General features: G+C 35.6%; 2 protein-coding genes across 4 annotated transcripts in view; one reads left to right on the plus strand and one right to left on the minus strand.

Annotated features, from left to right (window-relative positions):
* The first annotated feature begins 938 nt into the window (after positions 1–938).
* Positions 939–6,544, plus strand: LOC110446866 (soma ferritin-like). The gene is made up of 4 exons (XM_021492204.1): positions 939–1,176; positions 2,998–3,144; positions 4,539–4,664; positions 5,654–6,544. The coding sequence occupies exons 1-4, from the start codon at positions 1,072–1,074 to the stop codon at positions 5,792–5,794; spliced, it is 519 nt and encodes a 172-aa protein (XP_021347879.1). The 5' UTR covers positions 939–1,071; the 3' UTR covers positions 5,795–6,544.
* A 1,264-nt stretch (positions 6,545–7,808) lies between these two features.
* LOC110446867 (kinesin heavy chain-like) overlaps positions 7,809–19,554 on the minus strand; it is a 47,667-nt gene continuing 35,921 nt past the window's right edge. For all 3 annotated transcript variants that reach the window (XM_021492207.1, XM_021492205.1, XM_021492206.1), the window contains 8 exons: positions 19,328–19,547; positions 18,884–19,086; positions 17,693–17,918; positions 16,970–17,102; positions 16,353–16,556; positions 13,961–15,409; positions 12,924–13,002; positions 7,809–12,659 (listed from right to left, as the gene is read on the minus strand). In XM_021492207.1, the coding sequence (XP_021347882.1) occupies positions 12,376–12,659; positions 12,924–13,002; positions 13,961–15,409; positions 16,353–16,556; positions 16,970–17,102; positions 17,693–17,918; positions 18,884–19,086; positions 19,328–19,547 (2,798 nt within the window). In that variant the 3' untranslated portion in view covers positions 7,809–12,375. The remainder of the gene's footprint in view (positions 12,660–12,923; positions 13,003–13,960; positions 15,410–16,352; positions 16,557–16,969; positions 17,103–17,692; positions 17,919–18,883; positions 19,087–19,327; positions 19,548–19,554) is intronic.

Genomic DNA, 19,554 nt, shown 5'->3' on the forward strand with positions numbered 1-19,554 from the left:
AGTTATAGTTGTTATATATATTTTATCATTACGTCCCGTTATATATTAGTTATAGTTGTTATATATATTTTATCATTACGTCCCGTTATATATTAGTTATATATATCATCACGTATGTATATGGATTTTAGTCATTAGATATATTTTCATTACGTACATATTTTAGTTATAACTATTTGATATAATATTATTTTATCATTACTTATATATGAATTATAATTATTAGATATATTTTATCATTACGTACATATTTTAGTTATAATTGTTATGTATATGTCATCATTACGTATATATCGACTATAAGTATTAGATATATTATGTTAGATATATTGAACCATTACTTATATGTTAGTTTTAATTGTGAGATATATTTTATCATTCTGTACGTATTAGGTATATTTATTAGATATATTTATCATTACTTATATATGGATTGTAATTGTTAAACCTTAAACCTTGGATGGACATTAGTATTGTGAATTAATGATCACATTAATATCGGTAATGAATTTAGCCAATGATGTCAATTCATGTTGTGTTACATAATTGATTAATTTATGAAAGTCAAATGTGTATGGTCTTTCATAATAGTATCTGGACATATGTTTTCGTCTACTATTGAGTAATGGTTAGTGTGTACAGATAATGGAATTCGTCGCCAATTTCTTAAATAACATAAATTACATAATATATTTTCACATGTTATTTAAGAAATTGCACCTACCACTTGGTAACTAAGTATTACATTTTCTTTATTTTTACATTTACACTATGAATCATAATTCAATGGTAATATGTGAAGGAAAACGCTACAGTGGGGCCGGAACTACTAAAAGGGGCGGAACGACTTTGGGGCCGGAACTACTAAGGACGGACCGGGTAGAGGCCGGAACTACTAGGGGCCGGACCGGTGAGGCCGGAACGACTTGATTCGCCGGAATCGGCCGAGGTTAGCCGAATGCCTTAGAGACTTCCTTTTTATTTTGTTGTCAATTTTGTCTCGCTGCGTCAGTGAACGTACAGATAAAAACGACAAATTACTCGACATTTGAAATTTCTGTTTTCTTCGAGATGGCACAGACTCAACCAAGACAAAATTTCCATTCAGAAAGTGAAGCTAGCATCAACAAACAGATAAATTTGGAGCTTTATGCAAGCTACACGTATCAGTCCATGGTAGGTTACGTAATTAATAAGATTTTCTTTAGTTACCTTTCAAATACTCCTTTTCTTAAAAAACAACAGTTATATGTGCCTACATAATCTAATGTCAATATTAACATAAAGCTTACCTGAAGTATTTGTTTTTGCAATATAATATTAAATTGTACCGAGTAACGTTTGAGAAATAGACAAAGGGTTTGAATATTATTAAACAAACATTATTAGTTGTATAATATATTGGTTTGTTTATGTCTTCAGTCATTATGTTATTCGGTACAAGTGTGGACAGATATATATCCTACGTGACAGTCACACATACATGTAGCTCCTAAATAAATATTTTCATGCAGAATCAATTCAATAAGTTTCATGAACAAAATAGTCCATGACCTGAATTCGTTTCAGTATACGAGTTTAATTAAGAAGAAAGGAACATATGACATGTGGTGGAATTGCTAATGTTGTGTAACAGGAGAAGAGAAATGCAACAGCCAGGCCGGAGTTTGAAACCTGGGACCGGCTCCAAACCCTCCAAGTTAGACTACATTCCTCGAGCTCGCTCCTAAGACTTTGTCTCCGAAGACACAACTATTTACGACCCAGGTTTGGGTAATTCCCCTTGCCAAGCATACAACTAATGCTTGGAAAAATTAAGGGTTAACGTTGGTCACATTGACCACTGTTACAGGAGAGGAAAAATGTAGGCCAGCCCAAGGTTTGAACCGAGGACCCTCCAGACTCGAGACAGACGCTCCACCAATTGAGCTCCTGATCGCCAATGATCGACCCAGTCCAGTTCAGCTACAAATATATATACACATATATAACAAGGTTGAGACAATGTTGGACAAAAAAGTCTTATTTTGTCTCTATGGGTTTATACATGCATTTCAATAATTTTTTGATTTTGATCAGGAGCATGCAGATTGAAGTCCCCCTTGGAAATTTCAAAAAGTTGTCCATTTATTGATTCTTGTACATCTTTAAATACATGGAATGATAAACATACAAGGACTAAAGAAGTTACATTTTACCTGCTCACTCACTCGGACTGAATGTGAACCTTCCCCGGGGCAAGATGAGTGAAATATTTTTAAGGATGGTGAAAGTCCCAGCTTTCATAACTGGCATCAACGAAAGACCTTGGCTATTTCCAATTTTGGGTCTGAAAATCTGCAGCCTTTATTAAGAGTCACCAATGAAAATCGTCAATTGATCAACATCACTCTTCATTGATCAATACATGAAATCAACATTTGACTGATTTAAGCATACAAACACTATTTCAGGTGACCTTCATTGATTAGTAGGTTTGACCTATCATTCTGACAACTTTTTAGTAGATTTAAAGGTTTAGTAGAAATGTTCTTGTCTACTTGTTTAGCAAATATTCATTAACATACAAAAATGAAAGCATGTATTCTCACTTAATGAGGGAAACCAGTCCCATACCTTGCCTGTTTACATTTGCAGTACAGTTGATGTTTGAGAGAGCGGTACATATTCATGGGATTGTTTTGGAGAATAATGCATGCCGACAATACTTACTTATTAACCAAATAAAAGAATCGTTACATTGCAGATATGGTAGAATATCAAATAATACATGCAAGGATAGCATATTATTAATCCTGTTGATCATTCAATGATTATGAGTTTAGTTATACTGATTTCATTTATGATTGTCAACTGACCAACACAAGTCAGCAACAAGCTTATAAACTAGGTCAGTGAGACTGAGCTTATGTTGAATTGAATGACAAATTTACTGACAGTTTCATTCCTACTCAAAATCACTTCTGCTGCTCACCAAACATTGTTTCATATTTTCAGTGTCTTTACTTTGACCGAGATGATGTGGCACTACCAGGGTTCAGCAAATTTTTCAAAAAGTCTTCTGACGAGGAACGAGAGCATGCCGAAAAGCTAATGAAGTACCAGAACAAGAGAGGAGGCCGCATTGTACTTCAGAACATCACTGTAAATATAGAATCTTTACTCAAGCTGAATTGTTATAATGTAGGTATTTTTATGTTAATATTAATTCTGACATCAAATCTACTAGCCCTGAGTAACAGACTTGTGGAATCGACCACAGTTCTGACATGAAATCTACTAGCCCTGAGTAACAGACTTGTGGAATCGTCCACAGTTCTGACATCAAATCTACTAGCCCTGAGTAACAGACTTGTGGAATCGTCCACAGTTCTGACATCAAATCTACTAGCCCTGAGTAACAGACTTGTGGAATCGTCCACAGTTCTGACATCAAATCTACTAGCCCTGAGTAACAGACTTGTGGAATCGTCCACAGTTCTGACATCAAATCTACTAGCCCTGAGTAACAGACTTGTGGAATCGTCCACAGTTCTGACATCAAATCTACTAGCCCTGAGTAACAGACTTGTGGAATCGTCCACAGTTCTGACATCAAATCTACTAGCCCTGAGTAACAGACTTGTGGAATCGTCCACAGTTCTGACATCAAATCTACTAGCCCTGAGTAACAGACTTGTGGAATCGTCCACAGTTCTGACATCAAATCTACTAGCCCTGAGTAACAGACTTGTGGAATCGTCCACAGTTCTGACATCAAATCTACTAGCCCTGAGTAACAGACTTGTGGAATCGTCCACAGTTCTGACATCAAATCTACTAGCCCTGAGTAACAGACTTGTGGAATCGTCCACAGTTCTGACATCAAATCTACTAGCCCTGAGTAACAGACTTGTGGAATCGTCCACAGTTCTGACATCAAATCTACTAGCCCTGAGTAACAGACTTGTGGAATCGTCCACAGTTCTGACATCAAATCTACTAGCCCTGAGTAACAGACTTGTGGAATCGTCCACAGTTCTGACATCAAATCTACTAGCCCTAAGTAACAGACTTGTGGAATCGTCCACAGTTCTGACATCAAATCTACTAGCCCTGAGTAACAGACTTGTGGAATTGTCCACAATTGCATTTGAAAAACTGCAGTGTTGGTCATCTCTTCAATTTACTGACTGGCTTTTAAGGTGGGGACTGGATTTGAGACTACAGAACTAAGTTTATGATGACATTTTTGTGGTATCCAATTGTTATTTTACAAATCAATTAAAAAAACTAATAAAGGAGACCTGATATGAAAAAGGATATAGTTGGTAATAAATAAGCTATAATCGTTTAGTAATTTATTTTGGAGAGTCATTATGCAAGAAACAGTGTTTCAGATTTTAACAGTGCCTGTCTATTTAGCAATAAGAAACAACACCGGTTACTAACAATAAATTAGGAAAGTGGAAACGAGGATTTTGTTTGGCCTTGTTTGTTAAGCTGACAGAATGTTATACACTGTAATGGTAGTTATTTTCTGTGTGGCTGTTTTGTAGAAACCTGACCGTGACGAGTGGGGAAGTGGACTTGAAGCCATGCAGACAGCACTGTCACTGGAGAAGAATGTTAATCAGTCCCTTCTGGATCTTCATGGTGTGGCTAACTCCCACGGCGATCCACAGGTAGGATCAGGATTAATAATTTCTTGCAAACCTCACATTTACCCAATTGACTGTAGTCTCTCTGCTTCACATTCTACTCCTTTGATTCCATGGTTATACCTCTAGACACCTGCAGTCTTAAGAAGACTTTCAAACAGCTGTTTTGCTGTTGTCACTGAAAAAACATTTACTGTGATTAAATGTTGCATTTGGTTTTATTTCACATTATCTTCTGGCATCTGATAAGATGAAAATGTAATTTATGTAAATGTGCTAAACTGTAAAAAGAGTTATGGCCCTTTGCTTGTCGTTTCAAACCTTTTCCCCATATACTCAGTCACTTACAACAGACAATTTTGTATCAAGTACCTCTTAAGATGACAAAGTGTCTTGTACCGAAATTAATTTGGTCTTGTGCTCCTCTATACAAAGAGTTATGTCCCTTTGTGCATTTTTATTTGTCTGAAGTTGTGGACTCTGTATTACTCCCTTACCTTGTTAATACAAAATAAATGAAGTTATTTTAGTCAATTGCTAGGGGACACAGTGACAGATACAGTAATGATGATATTAAAATTGAACCTGGGGTCTGGCCACACCCCTAGGGACTTGTTTGTTGGTAATAACTTTGAAACTGTTCAGATCCCACCCTTTATTCATATATACAATTGCTGGGCATAAACAGATGAAAAGACCTGACATCAGAATTGACTCTGGGGTATGGCAACACCCTGAGGGACTTGGTCCCTTGGTCATAACATGGATACCTTTGAGATCCCCATCCTAGAATACCTTTAAGATATACAATTGCTGAGCATGAAGATTTGTATACACATATGCTTGTAGGATTGGTCCTATCCCTAAGATCTTATTTGCCATACTACTTTCATTGAGAACCTTTTGCTTTAATTGCTTTATTATCCAGTTAGCGATACAGGCCCTTTAGGCCTCTTGCTGATACTTTCTATCTGATAATATGCATGGTCATAACTTTTGTTTAAATGTTACAGCTATCTGATTTTATTGAGGGAACATTCCTGAACGAACAAGTCGAAGCCATCAAACAACTGTCTGATTACATCTCGGTGCTGAAGAAGGTTGGACCAGGCTTGGGAGAGTACCAGTTTGATAAAGAAACCCTGGAGGACTAAACAGCCAATCACCATAATGCTTATAAATAAATAGCATTGATCGATCAGAGCCAACGTATATGTATCAGCATTGACCAATCATCTATCAGTTCACAAGCATTTTCTAGTGTGTCTGTTAATTTTTTTCTTTGTTAAAAATTACAGAAAATATTATTGCTATCTTTACATTAGTTTATTAATAAACAACTCCATTTTGAAATGAATAAAGTAATTACGGGGTAAATATAAGTACACCAAGAAAATTGAACCATTTACAGTAAGTATTCTAATAAGATTGTTTACTTTTGTTGCAAAAAATTATGAATCTCTATTAATATAGACATCACTAAGATGTGTAGATGTTGTTTGTGTAAGTAGATATCGTTATAGTGTCAGACAAAGTGTGATCAATGTATGTATTTGTTTTCCTAAAGTGGAAATAACTCTTCAAGATCTAAATAGCATTCCTTGTGTGACATAAACAATAAACTATCATTGGGATAAATTTATCAAATATTTTCTTTAGATAGTATACCTCTCGGACCAAAATATTCCATGTTTTTCATAATTTTGATATACATGTACAACATTTATAATACGTTAACTATTCCAGCGATATTTCATATAAGTTTTAAGTTATAAAAAGTTTCCTGTTTACTCTGGAAATGTATTTTTCCCTTTCTAATCCTCCGGCCAGTGTCTATTTTTGTCTCAGGAAATAAGTACATTTTGTATATCGTTTATTTGAGATTAAATATTGTATTAAATCTATACATTGTTCATGTTTTGTTTTAAACTAACTGGGCAGAGGTTCAACAGAAGACATTCCATCTGAGAATATCTGTATGTTCCACCTAACCTCCCATATAACAGGAATCAATGATAATCCTTGCTCCCAATCATCACAGCTGCAGCTACCCATTTTTCCGTAGAAAGATCAAGTTGTCACCTCCTAGGTAAAGATAGCCCTGTTCAGAACTTTAACATCATCAAAAGTTAATGTCAATATTCAAACATGCAAGACTGCTGTAAGTAGAGTTGTGACTCGAATAAGTAGGATGTGAGGAACATAATCATCCCCAATCGGTAACAGAAATCTCCACCATCAGGGTGATTTGGTTGTCTAATCCTTGTGTTGGCCAACCAGAATAAAGCCTCCTTCCAGTTGGAGATTTCTCTAACAACTTCAGGGTAGGGGAAGACTCTTTTAGTCACCTATGTTACCAGTACTTCATTTCATACTACAACAATGAAACTATAATCACCCTTGTATGCCCACACAGTACTGCCTAGGGGACTTGATGCAAGAGGAAACCTGAGTAAAACCAATGTGGTAGGACTGGTGACTCGATTCTTTTTTCTCCTTACAGGGAATGGAACCCTAGAATAGACCTTTACATTTGTCACAATCACCGTTGACAGACTGTAAATCTTGAGCTGCTTTATTGCTTCAAATTTTGTGACAAATGTTTATCATAGATATTAGTTTTTACGAGATGACATTGTATTATACCAGGCAGCAAACCCCATCTATTTCAACAATGTTACTCCCATAATTTGATGCAATATGTACCCTGGTTTTTATAGGAAATTTGACCTTTTAAGACCTCGACTAACAACATATGCTTCATAATCTTATTATTATGCACTGTTCACTGTTGAAACGATATGGAAGTCAATATCTGTTACCTTGACCAAAGAGATATTCCACCACAAAGTGATACTCTGTTGATCAGTAAGTGATGGCAGAAGGACTAGATGTGGTACGGGTCATTTCCAGCCTCATCAGGGATTTATAATTAGTTGTTATATTCATGTACTGGGATTAAAGAAGTATCAAAATATGAATTTTCAAATTTAATCGTCAACTGGTACAGAAGATATGACATAATATAAAGAGAGGTGTAAACCAGCCTTTTCGACAAATTATTTATAGAGGATGGATTAACAAATGTCGAAAAGTGATGAGGAAAAACCAACCATCTAATGATGATAGACTTAACAACAAAAAACTCAACATTTATTTTGGCATCAATTTTTTTTTTAATATGCATAAAAAATAAATTTCAAAATGATATCTGTCACAATATCAGTAAAATAACTACTCATCTGCATCAAAGTTGTCAATACAGTGTACATAATTAATTCAAAATGATCAAGCAGTATCATCTAACCCAATCTGAATGGTTTCATGAAAAACCTGTTAGGGGTGAAGTGATTTATACCACAGAATATAACGAGGTCTGTTTCTAGTACAGCATAATGCTGAAGAGACAATAAACATAGAATGACACATAAAAGAAGGTACATATTTTGATTTTATCTATTTATAATCTTTACTGACCAAAAAAAGACCTGAAACAATTAAATGATGTCATATCAACAACAATGTCACAATCTTATTCATGACATTACTGAAGACCCATGTTTTTTTTTTTAACAAGTATTTTAACATATATTCAAACGCGCCATAAGAAGCTCACAGCTTTCAATCGGCGTCATCGCTATATGAACTACATGAACTACATGAACTCTACAAAACGTTTTAAAGTGTACTAAAATTGGGATATTCTGTTGATCGTTTAAAAAATATGACGGACAAGAAATTGAAACAGCCTCTGTTTTGTTTAGAATTGACAATTAAATATAAACCTTGAATACATATGTTGAATGGTCTCAAAAGAGCTGATTCTGGAGATTTCAATTATTTCATCTTTGATCAAGCAACCATGCCACTTTTCTAAGCTTTAGGAGTACTGGTGGAACAATTTTATATAGAATTTTAACACTAGTTGAGACAACCTAATTAGTGGTTATATTTACTTTAGTAATGAGGACTGGCTTAATACAAGTGTTTGCTTTTATTAAATTATGTATCTTCCACTTAAAAAGGATTCTGATATTTTTTTGATCAATATACATGTACATGTATGTACAAATGTAACTTTAAATAGCACTACTCTAAAAAACTATTTACAACCGTTTCTATGAATTTGCTATGACATTTGCTAGTCTATAAATATTCACTGTGACCTCAATTGAAACTAATCTCATAAGTTAAACTCATTAACAGATAATAAATTAACACATCAACATAGGAATGCTGTTTAGTAGGCAAGTCTGTTCAGGCACAGGGCGTATCATTAAATAGTCTGCATTATATTTGATCATCAATAGGTTTTCCCTCGCGTTGTTACGGGTCCAAATAAAGGATCCATATCCATTCTGAGTTCAAGCAAATTTCCCAATTGTCAAAATTGAATTTTTCATTGACTTCCCCAACAATTTTTGTTTTGCCTTTATTGGAGATAGAATGGAACATCAAATATGCAGCATTGGATAATAATAAAAAACATAAAAAACTCACATTCTGTTATTGCTAACAGCTGTACCAGATATTTCCTATTTTCAGTAAGATTCTCAATTTCATGGACCCCGTTAACGTTCAAATCCCTATCATTGTGCACATAAATCAAATTTAAAACATTTACCATACACACTTGTATGTCTTCACACAAATCAAATTTAAAACATTTACCATACACACTTGTATGTCTTCACACAAATCAAATTTAAAACATTTACCATACACACTTGTATGTCTTCACACAAATCAAATTTAAAACATTTACCATACACACTTGTATGTCTTCACACAAATCAAATTTAAAACATTTACCATACACACTTGTATGTCTTCACACAAATCAAATTTAAAACATTTACCATACACACTTGTATGTCTTCACACAAATCAAATTTAAAACATTTACCATACACACTTGTATGTCTTCACACAAATCAAATTTAAAACATTTACCATACACACTTGTATGTCTTCACACAAATCAAATTTAAAACATTTACCATACACACTTGCATGTCTTCACACAAATCTTTAATTTGTCACAATAAATAATGCCAATGCCCACAAAATCTTTATTGATCTTTCATAGACAATAAGTACATGTATATCATTACTGAAAACAGTAAATTTCTGGATTGATATGTAATTTTGAAATCTTGCTCTGATGTTAAGCTGGCATTAATATGATTTTATATCACTAGTGTTCATTCTAACCTTACATTTGGTACTTATTCCCCACAAAATCGGGTTAAACTCTGTAACTGGTAAGCAACACATTCAAAATGTAACAGGAATGAAAAAGAAAACCTCCAACATGATGAAGTTGCATTGATATTCAAACTAAAGCACTAGCTCTTTACTTTGGTAAATAAACCATATTTCATTGTAAAAACTTCTCCAAGATGCAATGATGCACATCATCATCATATCATGTTTGAAAGCAACAGGGGTTTGTACAATCATGAAAATTACAATTAGGCATTAATATCCTTATATTGTAGTTGTTTTATCAAAAATTATATTTCTATTAAAAACAAATCTATGGAGCTGTCACAATTATTAACAGAAGTTACCGGGAATCATGATGAAATGTACATGTCATGGACAAGTAAGACACATTATCATTAAAACATCACAAATAATGTACCTTCAGGTTAAGGACTTCATTCCTGGGATATGTATTTCCTTTCAAAAAGAGTTCCAACTTTAAAATATTTTGTTTATGAAGATCACTTTACACAAATCATGAACTGCTAAATTAAACCTTACTATTTATCTGAAACTAATTCAGTTGAAATGGATGCAACTGTAATACAGTTAACAGATTAAATGTCAGAATTAGGCATGCATCCTAAACGAAAGACTTTGGAAAGTTTGAAGCATCGATATCATGAAAGTGTCTATCAAATTGAAAATGGCTGTCAAGGTAGCTTATAGGTATTCAGGCATGGAAATAATGTGGCATCATAAACATTTATTGTAGCTATAGTGAACACTGTTCACTACCTATCTTGAACTTGGCCAATATGTGTTTATATCATAAACTAAACGATGCAAAATTCATAGAGGACAGTGGGTTTTCAAAATTGTCGATGATGTCAAACATCTGACACTGTATACATTATAAAATTAAAGCATGGCTTTTGACTCAATACGTTAAGGAAGATAACTCTAACACAAACACACGTCTTATACCTTATATATAAGGTAACATGTAAACTTAATGGACAGGCACTAAAGACATGAATGTAATGTATATATAAATACATTAATTTAAATAGGGTGGCATTTGGCTATTAATAAATATTAACTCATCAATATATTAGTATTCCTATAAAATATATATAAAAATCAAGTCAACAATATCTGATATGTATGAAAAATGTATCTAAAAGGTAAATATTTGAGAAAGGTGATTTCTTTATCTAATATATATATCCTACAAAATATCACAGACAATACCACAAATCTACATTAGATTCTCTCTAAGTGACAATAAACAGTAAAATCTAAAAATGAAAATCTGAACAGTTTAACTCAATGGTCAATAATTATAATGGCAACACAATTAAAACCATGTACATACATGTAAAAGAAAAGAAAAGTCAATTTGATTGACAGTTGAAAAATTACTGGTATGTATATTTGTTTATACAATGAGATCTCTTAGCTTGATGTTACTAACAATTTGGGCTTTGATGCAACACATTATGGTCATGTGACACTGAATATAAATTTGTTAAATGAGATTTATTTTTGTGCACTTCTCAGAGAAATGCAGTACCCCTAATAGAGGTCTCGGTCACTGAATGTGGTTATACAAGGAACACGTATCCTATAGCAGTGTTACACACGGGTTACGCGTGTCTTAATGCATATGTATAAGTGGTACTGCATACTGGGACATTTACGCCCAGTAAAATCTTTCGCCCCTTGCCAGAATAATCCATATTCACCCAGTGTTAACTTTGCCCTTAATATTTAATTACTATGTTTTTTTTATGTTGTTTGCTAATATTCGCTGTAACGATAAATTTGCCTTCATTACTGCGGTTAAAAAAGGAAAATTGAACTGCACTGAAGCTATCCCGGTATACAGCATTAATAGTGGATTCTGATCACACTTGTCAAATATGTTTTCTCATCAGAAAATGTTTAACTCTTTTTTTGCCATACTTATAATCAGGGATCAATTATGTCATTTACATCAAATTCATACTTCGACAGAAATACCAACTGGTTTTCGATTGTCATTTGCCATAGGACGGAAATGGCTTTCTATTTGGCAGGCACTTTCAAAATATTCATAGAAAATCTCATATGAAATATTAGTGGGGACTAAACAATAACCGTCCAAGTTTCTTATCATGTTCCTACAATGATAGAGGCACTTAAATATCACGCACAAAGAATGTACAAGTAAATGCAGCAAATACACACAGTAACTACCAACACTATCAAGTTTATATCACGAGATTCTGATAGCTAGGTTGTCTCCCCCTTTTATGTCACGTTCCTCACAGCACCATATACACACATCACAATGTTACCATCCTCTTGTTCAAATGGTTCAACATTAAAAGGTAACTAAAAGAAGATTGGATTTTTTTCCAAAATCAAAAGGCACTTGATTCAAACAGGGTAAAAAATAAATGGATCAATGTTTTGCTCACAATGAACCTTGTCATTTCTAGTTATCTTGTCCATAAAATCACATTGCAGATTCAATTAACTCCTATGTCCTAACTGCTTTTCTCATTTTTTGCACCTTTTTCTTGGCAGCAAATCTTCTCCAGGTGCGCTGTATGATTTCCGCGGAGGCACGGGCCTTTCGTATCTTACTGACGCGATCCTTCTGCTCCTGCACTTTTGTCATGAACACATCCTCTGCCTTCTCCTCGGGCAGCGCCGTAACCTGGGACAACACTGGGGCCTCCTCCCATACCAGCTGGCCTTTCTTACCTCCAGGGAGATTACTCTCATCGTACACAGCCAAGTTCTCATCAAGGGTGCGCTTAGCTGGCAATCATAAGACAAGTATATAGGTTAAGTCAGGGGCGTATAATGTATATACTGTCCCTGCTGGTTAAGTTTACAAAAAAACATGTTTAAATTTGAGACGTTAACAAAGGTGGAATTAATTAATTTTCTTCACAAATTAATGCAAGAATAGTTGTGTCATTATTAGGTTAAGAAGGTGGTTATTTAATTAACTGCAAGAAAAACAAATTCCAAGGATCTTAACCCTAAATAATTTACCATTTTAGTACCACAGTACAATACCTTTGGTTCGTTTCCTTGGTTTTCGTCTCTGCTTCTTCTCTGGCGTCTGCATCCCAAGCTTGGCGTGGATCGACGCTTGCTAGAAACACAACATCATTACAACAATCAAGGACATTAATACAGGAAACGAATGAGAATTCGACATTTTAATGTTTATTTGATATACTGTCAAAGAAATAAAGGCAAGATCTTCCCATGATAAATACATATCTCAGACTTACTCAAAGCTGATCATGGGCTTATACGAAAATATACAATACATGACAATTGGATGTTAAAACCTGGATTATTTTACGTTACATTTTTTTTGCTCATTTAATATGGAATGAAATAAAGAAAAAAACTAGGAAATCTGCAATAATATCTTTTTTCCTTAAAATGTGGAGGTGAGTTTGATTAGGTATGAAAAACGGTTCAACCATATCCCCATAAAGAATGGTTGAAGTATACCCCCATTAAGAACAGTTGAACCATAACCCCATAAAGAATGGTTGAAGTATACCCCCATTAAGAACAGTTGAACCATAACCCCATAAAGAATGGTTGAAGTATACCCCCATTAAGAACAGTTGAACCATAACCCCATTAAGAATGGTTGAACCATACATGTAACCCTATTAGGAATCCCTGTCTCATTTCAGATGAAACACTAGAGATTTTAATGGTAGTTTTTCACATGTAAGTAGCCTCCCCCTTAATTTTGTTTTAGATTAACTGGAGTTTGACCAGGGTAAAGCTGTTGATTAGGTAGCTTAGTAGGTTATAGGGACAGTATGATGATTAAAGGTCCAGGGTTCCAATCCTGGTCTAGCCCATTGCATTTTACACTCAGAACACTGTTGAGAATTTTGATTTTGATTTCATCTTTGTTATTTTTTTTTATTGAAGTTCTGCAAGATATGGAAAATAAAGTACACTGTATGATCACAGTTAATGGCGGTGGTACAGGAATCATTCAATGGCATAGACTGTAAGACTAGGTATAACAGGACTTAAGTTGAGTCATCTATATATATTTGTAATAAGAACAGACATACCCTAGCCTCTGGTCCCCAGGCCTTTGTGTTGCGACTGTTAGGCCATAATTCCCAGTCACTGTCCTCTTGGCTATGTTTGACCTCTGACCTTTCTTGCGATTTGGAGCGGTCTCGACTGCGCCCACGACTCTGCTGTTGTTGCTTTGCACGCATCAGTGATTCTAACACAGCTTCATCATCTGACCAGTTTGTCTGACGTTCTCTGCTACCTCCAGCCCGTTCACGGCTTCCTCCTGCCCGGTCATGACTCCTGCTTCCTTGGCCTCGCCCTCTCTCCTGACTCATCCCTCTCCTGTCTGGACTCCTCCCCTTTCGTACAGGACTCCGCCCCTGTCTAACGTCCCTGGGCTGTTTGGATGAACCACTGAGAGGGTAGGGTGTTGTATAATAGGGACTCTGTACTCGAGGTTTACGAGAATTAGTCTTAGGTTGTCCACTTGTCCTTGCATATTGATCATAATCATCATTGTCATAATACACATTCTGGTTCTCACGTTCTAACATGTTAGCTAAAGCTGCATCAAAGGTTTGTGATGACAGACCCATTTTCCGTCCGTCAAATTTATCACCTGCCTCCATGCCATACACATATTCACTAGGCATGACAGTGTCTCTTGGATCTGACTCATAACCATTCACAATTTCAGGTTCTGGTTCGTACGCAGTTCTTTTTTGTTCTGATTTATGTGAACTTGATTTAAAGTCATCCGTCATCCCGACCCCATTGTTTGTCATCCAGACACCATTGTCTACGGGGATGCCATTTGGAAGCACTGCTTGGCCATTGCCAAGATCAAACCTTACACTTTGAGCTGTGCTCGGTCGTGAATAAGAAGATTCCCAACGAGATGTTGGATCTTTGTCGCGTTTCTTTTGAGCATAAAAATCGGAATCTGGTATAGACCTCATGCTCTTACTAGAGCCAGGCCTTTCATCGAATTGGCTTCCGGTTGTACGATTTGTCTGACTGGTACCGGGCACATTATTATTGATCGAACTCTCAGTATACTCTGTTCGTACAGTCTGCCGAGTCTGAGGAATATCATTATACGGTACTGTAGTGAAATTGGTTCTTGTTGTTTGCCGAGTGCCTGGTGGCTCTGATGGAGCCGTGTGCTGTGTACGAGTTGTTTGCCGAGTGCCTGGTGGCTCTGATGGAGCCGTGTGCTGTGTACGAGTTGTTTGCTGTGTCCCAGGGTGAACATCAGACGTTTTAACACGCTCTCTGTCCTGAGGTACATGATGATCCCCGTTCATTACAAAGTGTCCTGGGGCTGTGTTGGCTCCACGACGTCCTTCGTCCTCACTAACATATCCTCGTGCATCTGCAGTGCGAGACATTCTTAGCATTTCCTTAAACTGCTTTAACTTTTCCCGTGTTGCAGCTTCCCGCATTTCCAGATGTTTATTGTAAATCCACGCTTTCTCATGATCTATCTCTGTGTGTACCTGTCAATGAAAATAAAACCAGCTTTTATGTCTGATTTTCTGTTTCAAATGACTCACTAATAATAATAATATATAATAATATACAACATTTGATATAGTGCCCTATCTAGCTAACATAAGCCACTCTAAAGTGCTTTACAGTACATAGATATACAATTAATACGATTAGCATATACATTAATTAATTCATTTTTGAGGAATTTGCAGGAGCTGCCTTATCAGGCACTAACTACTATTCCTATGCCACCTTGCTAATATCTCCCTATGTGTGTATGCCTGCATGTGTGCTAGAGATGTATTGAGGATTATAATTGACAAATAGAACAGTAACTGGTATAAACAGTTTTGTTTTTGCAATTGTCTAAAAACGTTGGCGTGATATTGAATTTGCATTGACTACTACTGAATTTACTCTCCAGGTGAATTTACATGAAAACAAATCTTAACCAATAGCTCTTCAAAGGCCAAGATATACAATGCGCGCAAACAACAAGTCTCCGAAAAAAATACATTGTTGTACACTGCTTCTGAAATCAAGGACGACACCGACCTCAAACGTTCTGAAATCAAGGAAGACACCGACCTCAAATGTTCTATCGGCTTGTTGACGCCGTAACGATTTTGATTGTAAGGCCAATTAACACTGACAATAAATTTTCATAATTTGGTTTCAAAGGTAAACACCTGAATAGTCAAAATTATGATAAGCTGGGCAACTGGCAATACAATTTGATTACATTAAGGAGTCCTTGCCATAAACTATTTAATGATATCAAAATAAATATTATATAATTTATATATAAACAGAAAGAAATTGGTGTTTTAGGAAAACAAAAAGATTATGATATTATCGGAAATGTGATATATTGAACAATGTGATATTAAATGGAATCCACTACTACACCTCCACAATTAGACACAAGCTTGATCAAACAGAACTCACCTTTTCCTGTTTCTTCTCCTTTGTTTTCAGCATTTCGAACACCTGTCGTGTGTTGAGACTGCCGTCACGGTTGCGGTACTTGCCGTACTGCTCCTTCACTGTTGGTTTCTCCACATTATCAAGTTCCTGGTGAAACTCCTCCGAGTGTTGCTGTAGCTGGTTTCGCTTTGCCTCCAGAACCTCCAGTTTCTTGTCAAACTTATTCTGTAATTATAGATATCTCATGTACAATATCTTTAAATAGGAATCAGGGACATACAAATAATGATTACATTTTAAAATAACTTTGTTTAAGTTGAAAGGGTAAATAGAACCAAATTTCCTTATTTTTTCATATTTATACAACTTATGTAAAATTTAAATGATTTCTCTTGAAATATGTCGTTTCAAGGATTTATTTCATACTGAAAATTAACTCTATGGCACTATAACATAGACTATGTTGTATCCCAATCCACTCCTTCTATCTGTATTACCTCAGTCTTAGGTACCGGATAGTGGTTGACAGGGCCAGTAGAGTACCTTAAATAAAAGCTTTCAGATTACCGAGCATGATGACAACCTGTTTTTATTAAATCTTGTGTTACATCATGTAGTTCCATATCAGGGTTACGTACCTGTCGTCTACGGAGCTGCTTTTCCACCAGTTTTTCCCGCTCTATAAGGCTACGGTCTGCCTCCGTTGTCTCCAGCTGAGCCACGTAAGCATGCTGGTCGTCTACCTGTTCCTTTGTAACATTAAGTTTGTTCCTACAATGGTAAATAAAAAGTGTTGTTATTTTGGTAAAACCAGAAGTACAAAATGATAATCACCATACTAAATCTATTTCTATGAAGAATATTACACAATGCACCTATAAGTATTCATTTAATTGTATAAACAGGAGAAAGAGAAATGCATGGCTAGACCGGGATTTGAACCCTGGACCCTCCAAACTCTGGACAGATCGAGGCTCTAACAATTGAGCTATCTGGTTGCCAACGGTCAACCCAGTCCAGTTCTGCTACTTTCCTCCCTCCTTTTTCTTAGACTTCTCTCCCAAAGAAAATACTATTTACAACACTGATTTGGTAGTAATACCCCAGAGCCAAGCATTAACATGCAGTGCTTGAAACAAGGGTTCACCAATTTTGGGATTCATACTTTTTGGGACCCTCCAAACTCTAGATGAAAGCTCATACTAATTGAGCTACCTGGTCATTAACAACTGACCAAGGCAACTACCCCTACATAATAAATATTAATAGTTTTGGCTGAAACACAAGTCTGTTTAATGATCAAGGAGTATATATCTACAACAAAATCCAATTTAATCCATTAAGACGTATTGTATGTCTACCTGATCTGCTCCTCCACGATGTTGAGTTCCTGTTCAGCAAGTCCTATCTTCATCTCGACGAGTTCACCCTCTTTCTCTATCTGAGCCTGCTGAAGAGTCTCCACCTTATTATTGAGTTTCTTTATCTCCTTCACACGTTTCTGCTCAAATGGAGACTGGTATTTACTCCGTCTGGATTTAGACACTAACATGTCTGACAAAGTCCGCTCTGGTTTGACCCTGTCCTCTGAAAACAAGCACAAATCATTGGGAATGATAAATAAGCCTACCTGGTTTTCGAGTATAAAAAAGAAGGCCAGGTATGATAAGCATGTAGTGAAAATGACTTTAATCGTTTTTCTGAAAACTTTAAAATATCTTAAGCAAGACTATAATATTTATTTAACAGAAAAAATAAATCAGCTACGTACTTGAGATAAAAAGAAGAGTAACAAAATATTCAAATTAGGGTTGTTGAAGGGAGATAACTCAGGAAAAGTACAAAAATACAGAGATTTGAATTCAGATTCTTTATTGAATTATAGCATACTAAACCTATATATCTTTTCTGGAGGTTCTGGCTCATTTGAGGTAGGAGGAGAAACATCAAAATGACACTGATGCAATTACTTTCAAAGCCTTATGAGTACAATTTCTTCTGGCGGTGTTCATATAGGAATTCTTTTTTTGCATACCAGTACAATACCATGACAATATTCATGTACCTACATACATGCATTATATAATTACATAACATTCTGCTATTCACTGATTCATTAATCATCATATGCACACCCCTCTATCCATATGAATACAAACAAAACATGGTACATGTAACAACACTTTATAGTACAATGCCCAATTGTCAATTATCTGTAAGTGGTGTAAAGAAATTTCTTATACATAAATATTTTTTGAACAGTTTACATTTGCTTTGGATCCTGGAGTTCTTGAAATGTTTTATAGACCATATAAATACTTATTAGCATCATGAAATGAAATTGTTTCTCTTTTTACATAATCGAAATATCACAGCTCCTTGGATCTTCTCTGCTTCTCTTCTCTGCTCCTTGGATCGTTGGAAAGCTCTTATAATATTTTTACTAAATACAATTGGAAAACCAATTTTCCCATTTTCCTAAACACTATGTTTTTTTTTTGAAAACTTGATATATATTGATGTTGAATTACATATCCATTGTTTAAGCCTACCTTGGGGCGTTTCTTTAGTTTCTTCTGTGTCAGTTTGAGCTAGGTCGTCAACGACAGGGATACCGGGATGCTGGGTGCCATTGGTGTCGGTGACGTTGCGGGGTGGGTGTTGTCTCACACGAGGTGGCGGGCGAGGTTTAGACTGGGCTTTCACCTCTTGGCTCTCCCAAGCATTTGTGGTGATAGGAAAGTCCACAGTTTTTCTAAAATAGAAATATACAGATGTCTCAAATGTACTTAATGCAAATCACTTTTATGTCATGACTCTATACAGTTTTGTACTAATTCCAAAAACAATCTGTCACCAAGTTAAAGATCCTGTGAATATTATTCAGACAGAATTGAACATATGAATGCTATCAACTGATTTTCAGAGATGACCAGTTATGAGTTTTGACTAGTTGCCAATCACTACAGTACAATGTATGTATAACTATGACTTACTCTCTCCCTAGCTTTTCAGGTTCTGTGCGGCGTTTTGAAGGTTGTTCCCGAGATATTTTCTCCTTTCTCTGGTGACCAACCACTTCATCAGCGCTATGGTAACCGTCCGGAACACCAGTGATTTGTGGGTAATTGTTGTCCAGCATGTTGTGGTTGCCATCGGTGATAACACGCTTCAGAATCTTCAGACATTCTCGAAACTTATATGGACTTGTTATACCTATATG

The sequence above is a fragment of the Mizuhopecten yessoensis genome, unplaced genomic scaffold, assembly GCF_002113885.1.
Source record: "Mizuhopecten yessoensis strain PY_sf001 unplaced genomic scaffold, ASM211388v2 scaffold3023, whole genome shotgun sequence".
Lineage (NCBI taxonomy): Eukaryota > Metazoa > Mollusca > Bivalvia > Pectinida > Pectinidae > Mizuhopecten > Mizuhopecten yessoensis.

What these genes read in the sequence shown, in the direction of transcription:
- LOC110446866 (XM_021492204.1), top strand. Translation starts at nt 1,072, where the DNA reads ATGGCACAGACTCAACCAAGACAAAATTTCCATTCAGAAAGTGAAGCT. An exon ending in GCTACACGTATCAGTCCATG is followed by an intron (nt 1,177 to 2,997) that starts GTAGGTTACGTA and finishes TCATATTTTCAG; the next exon opens with TGTCTTTACTTTGACCGAGA. An exon ending in ACTCCCACGGCGATCCACAG is followed by an intron (nt 4,665 to 5,653) that starts GTAGGATCAGGA and finishes TAAATGTTACAG; the next exon opens with CTATCTGATTTTATTGAGGG.